At 33.1% G+C, this 4,994-nt stretch overlaps 1 protein-coding gene across 1 annotated transcript; it reads left to right on the top strand.

The window, feature by feature from the left end:
* The first annotated feature begins 1,043 nt into the window (after nucleotides 1-1,043).
* Nucleotides 1,044-4,595, top strand: LOC126890947 (uncharacterized). The gene is made up of 2 exons (XM_050660122.1): nucleotides 1,044-3,328; nucleotides 3,632-4,595. Exons 1-2 carry the CDS (start codon nucleotides 1,044-1,046, stop codon nucleotides 4,593-4,595), a joined length of 3,249 nt encoding a protein of 1,082 aa, XP_050516079.1.
* Nucleotides 4,596-4,994: the final 399 nt, after the last annotated feature.

A 4,994-nucleotide genomic window follows, 5' to 3' on the forward strand; every position in this document is an offset into this window, starting at 1 on the left:
GCAAATCTTAAATTGGAGATTTTTCTACCGGCTACTGTTACTCCACCGGCCCATCCTTCTAAAACCATCCTCATGACATGTTCACCATAAATGTTAAATAAGTCAGGTGACAACACGCATCCTTGTCTAACACCTCTCTCTGTCTTGAATTGGTTTGAGAACTTCTGATCTAGTCGTACTGTCGCTATATTAGACTGGTACAGATTTTTAATAAGTGTCACCAGGTGCATTGGTGCGCCCATTTCTATTAAAATTGACCACAGATTTATCCAGCTTACACAATCAAATGTTTTTGGTAGTCAACGAAGCATATAATCATAGGTACTTGAAATTCTCTAGACTTTTCAATGAGTTGTCTCAGGTTCAGGATTTGTTCCCTTGTACCTTTACCCTTTACAATCCCCGCTTGTTCCTTGTTGGGAAAAGTATTTTACTCCCAACAAAGTTGACAGTCGACGTTGCGCAAAGATGTGAAAATGCTTGGCAACATGGCATTTGATGGCTGTCAACTTGTCACTATTTTTGCTGTCATCAAGAAAATGGCAGAAAGAAAGCATGTAATTGTAATAAATTACCTTGTAAAAAGATTACCATTGTACAAAGAATTGTAATATAATGTAAATACTCTACAATACAGTCCATTATTAATAAAATCAACGCACATTTTGGTCCGTTAGAGACGGGTGAATGATGAAGTGCTTCGCTTTAAAAATAAATCTCCATGTGATGAAAGCAGCAGCCATCAGCCATTATTCCGATATTCTGCAATAAATGAATGCAACTGAGGAAACACACGGCATGATTGTGATGAATCTGGTCCATCCATTGTCCACAGGAAGAGCAGATTACCGTGTTTATAGTATGGGCCCCAGACCATAAAACATTCACATTAGGCCAAGTATATATTACCTACTAGCTTAGTTTTTGTAATGTATTACATGTGCAAAGTAAGTAAGGCTTGTAAATAATATAGATAGACACATTTCAGCTATAACGTCTGAATAAAAAATCTCAAATATTGTGTTGTGAAGAAAAGTTTAACAATGAGTTCCAAACAAGAACTAACAATTTTAAAAGGTAAAAGAGATCAATATAGACGCTTTTTGGCTAGAATAAACGAGTTTGTTTGTCAACAAAATGATGGTGATATCACAGATATAGTGAGCCAACAACTTATTGTAAGACGAGAAAAATCTGATGATCTCTTAATTAAGTATTCAGATATTGATGCGGAAATTAAAACATTTGATAAGAAAGATCAAGACCAAATTGAGTCTTTTGAGGAGTTGTACTATAATGTACAATCTAAAATTAATGTTTTAATTTCCAAATCGAATTTAGGTCAGGCTAAGACACCAGGTGTAGATTGTGACAAGATCAGAAATTCAGATTGGAGTCAGGGTATGCCTTCGACAAGGTTGCCTTACGTTAATATTCCTGTGTTTAATGGTGTAAACTTAGATGATTATAAACCATTTCAAAATCTATTTTTAGCTATAATTCACAAAAACAAATGTTTATCTGAGGTAAAGAAGATGTTTTATTTGAGATCGTATCTAAAAGGTGAAGCTTTGGCTTTAATAAGCAATTTAGAGCTAACTGATGAATCATACAAAGAGGCTTTAAAATTGTTGGATGAAAGATACAACAATGAATCATTATTGGTAAGTAGTCACATTTATAAAATTTTAGATATGCCACCAGTAGTAAAGGGGACTAGTTCTAGTCTAAGAGAATTTGTTTCTCTTATAAAACAGCAAGTGACTGCTCTGAAAAATCTAGGCGAACTAACTGATGCTTGGAATTCTCTGTTGGTATGTTTGCTTTCTAGAAAACTGGATTCACACACTAATAAATGTTTTCAACTTGACAGAGACAATTCCAAGTTATCAACCCTTAATGAGTTCTTGCAATATCTAGAAAATAGGGCCTTAGCTTTGGAGTCAGTCACAACAGCAGCTGATAATGTCAGTCGACAAAAAGTAAAAGTTTCTCATGTTACTGTAAATAATAAAAGTGACAAAAAATGTAAGTTTTGTCTTACTCTTGGCCATAAGCTATACCAATGTCAAAACTTTAAATTAGAAAGCTTTGAAAATAAATCAGATTTCATTTTAAAAAACAAAATATGTATAGTGTGCCTAAGTGCTCATTCGGGCAAATGTAGATTTAAATTTAAATGTCAAATTTGTTCTAGTTCAGAGCACAATTCTATTTTGTGCAATACTAATAATGTAGTGCAACATAAGGTAGGGTTAGTAGGAAGAATCCCCAATACCACAGTGCTTTTGCCAACAGTAAAATTTAGAGTCAAAACAAAAGACGATCAATATTTAATAGTCAGAGGACTTAATGATTCTGGGTCAGAAGTATCTCTTATAACACAACAGTTGGCAAAACAGTTAGGGCATAGTATTGATGCTTCACAAATGACTCTGGTAGGTGTCACAAATTGTGCCAAAAGTATCACAGAATCGGTTACAATAAAAATTGAGTCATGTATTTATAATTTTAGTATGGAAGTTACTTGCCATATTATAGACAATATTACATGTATGTTACCACATTTGCAATTTGAAAGTAGTAAGCTTATCCCTAGTACCGTGCAGTTGTCAGATAATGCATTTAATACTCCTGGAACTATCGACGTTTTGTTAGGGGCTAATATTTTCTTTAGCATATTGCTTACTGGTACTATAAAGTTAGGTTGTAACAATTTAGTATTGCAAAACACATTTTTGGGTTATGTTGTCAGTGGAGAAATTCCTGAGGTGGCAAAAAATAAATTTATGTGCAATAATGCAGTCAGCTTGTTTATACAAAATAACACCAGTAGCGTAGATGTTAGTTCAAATCTAGAAAATATAATTTCAAAATTTTGGGAGTGTGAGCGAGTACCACAAGTCATAGTGGAGTATGATAACGATCAAGCTGCTTGTGAGCAAAGGTTTAGGAATTCAGTGTGTAGAATAAATAATCGTTTTCAAGTAGAATTGCCTTTAAAGAAAAATGTTGAAAGCTTGAATATTGGTGATACTTTTTCAGCAGCACACAGTAGATTTTTAAATCTAGAAAAGAGACTTCACGTTAATCCTGAATTGTTTGGGTCATATAAACAGTTCATTGATGAATATGTTGCCTTAGGCCATGCAAAAATTCTGAATTTGGGTGAAATTGATATTAACAATCCAAGTAATTATTTTCTGAGTCATCATGCAGTTATAAGACAAGATAAGAAAACTACTGTGTTCGATGGAAGTTTAAAATCCAAGAGAGGTATAAGTCTGAATGAATGTATGTTTTATGGAGCAGTAGTACAGCCAGAGCTGTTCGACATATTAATTTCTTTTCGTAAGTTTGATTATACATTGTTAGCTGATATAGAAAAAATGTATAGAATGATCATGATTGATCCCAAGCATACATCTCTTTTAAACATTCTTTGGAGAGAACATCCAAGCATGCCATTAAAAATTATACAGTTGTTAACAGTTACGTATGGTCTTCGCAGTTCTCCATTCCTGGCCACTCGTTGTCTTGTTGAGTTAGCAAAGAACTTTCAATATCAATATCCTTTAGGTGCTGAGGTGCTTTTGAAGAACACATATGTTGATGATGTCTTTTGTTCAAGCAATTCTTTAGAAGATGCCATTGAAACTCAAAGGCAACTAATTTCAATTTTAAACCTAGGATCATTCAAATTGCATAAATGGTCATCAAATTCAGAAACAATTCTAAAAGAAATTCCCACTCATCTGCAACATTTGGATGACAAGGATTTCTCTCAAAACAATTTTGTTATTAAAGCACTTGGACTTGAGTACAATGTTAGAACAGATATTTTTGAAATCTCAGTGCCAAGAACTAATTTTGAAACATGTGTCACAAAAAGGCAAATCCTTAGTGCTATTTCAAAACTTTGGGATCCAATGGGTATTTGTGGACCTATTTTAGTAGAATCCAAATTAATAATGCAGAAACTATGGTTAGCTAAATTAAAATGGGATGAAGTAGTTTCTGATGAGTTATTAGATTTATGGAAAAAATTTTCCAGTGAGCTTGCTCAAATGGAAAAAATTATTTTACCAAGGAATTTAAAGTTCACAGGGGCATCTAGTATATCTCTTATTGGATTTTGTGACTCTAGTATTTATGCCTATGGTGCAGTAATATATACACAGACTATAAAAGATGAAAAAATTCATATTAATCTTTTGTGTTCGAAGTCACGAATTGCACCAATCAACAAAAAACTCTCCATTCCTCGCCTTGAGTTAAATAGTGCTCTTTTACTGAGTAACCTGATTAATAAAATTTTTCTGTTATTGAAAAATGAAGTTTCAAAAGTATATTTATATTCTGACTCAAATATTGTATTAGCATGGATAAAAAGTGACCCAATTAATTTAAATCCCTATGTTGCTAATAGAATAACTAAAATGCAAAGTTTAACTAGGGATTTTAAATGGGGTTATGTTCCATCAAAACAAAATCCTGCGGATTGTCTGAGCAGAGGAGTGTCCCCACTAGACTTGAAGTTGAATTCAATTTGGTTTACAGGACCAGATTTTGTAAAAATAATGACATCTCGTTGAATTTGTCCAAAATTCCTCAATTGAAAGGACCTCTTCCAGAACAAAAGAAAAAAGTAATGGTTGTAAACGTTCAAGAGTCGACAACTTTTTTCACAGATTTTTCTAATTTGTGTAGATTACAACGAGTGACTGCATACATTTTGAGATTTGCTTACAACGTAAGTAATAAAAACAACAAAAAATATGGGAATTTAACTGTTGAAGAATTAGACACAGCTTTAAAAAGAATCATAAAAAGTGAGCAATATCAAAAGTTTTCCAATGAAATCAAGTTATTAAATAAAAAAGAAAACATTAAATCCAATTTAAAAAATTTACATCCATTCATGGATAGTGAGGGCTTGATTCGTGTGGGGGGAGGTTGCACAATGCAAATATTGCTTTTGATCAAAAGCACCC

This window comes from Diabrotica virgifera, chromosome 9 (genome assembly GCF_917563875.1).
Source record: "Diabrotica virgifera virgifera chromosome 9, PGI_DIABVI_V3a".
In the NCBI taxonomy this organism is placed as follows: domain Eukaryota; kingdom Metazoa; phylum Arthropoda; class Insecta; order Coleoptera; family Chrysomelidae; genus Diabrotica; species Diabrotica virgifera.

What these genes read in the sequence shown, in the direction of transcription:
- LOC126890947 (XM_050660122.1), top strand. Translation starts at nt 1,044, where the DNA reads ATGAGTTCCAAACAAGAACTAACAATTTTAAAAGGTAAAAGAGATCAA. An exon ending in GCAGTAGTACAGCCAGAGCT is followed by an intron (nt 3,329 to 3,631) that starts GTTCGACATATT and finishes CTTTTGTTCAAG; the next exon opens with CAATTCTTTAGAAGATGCCA.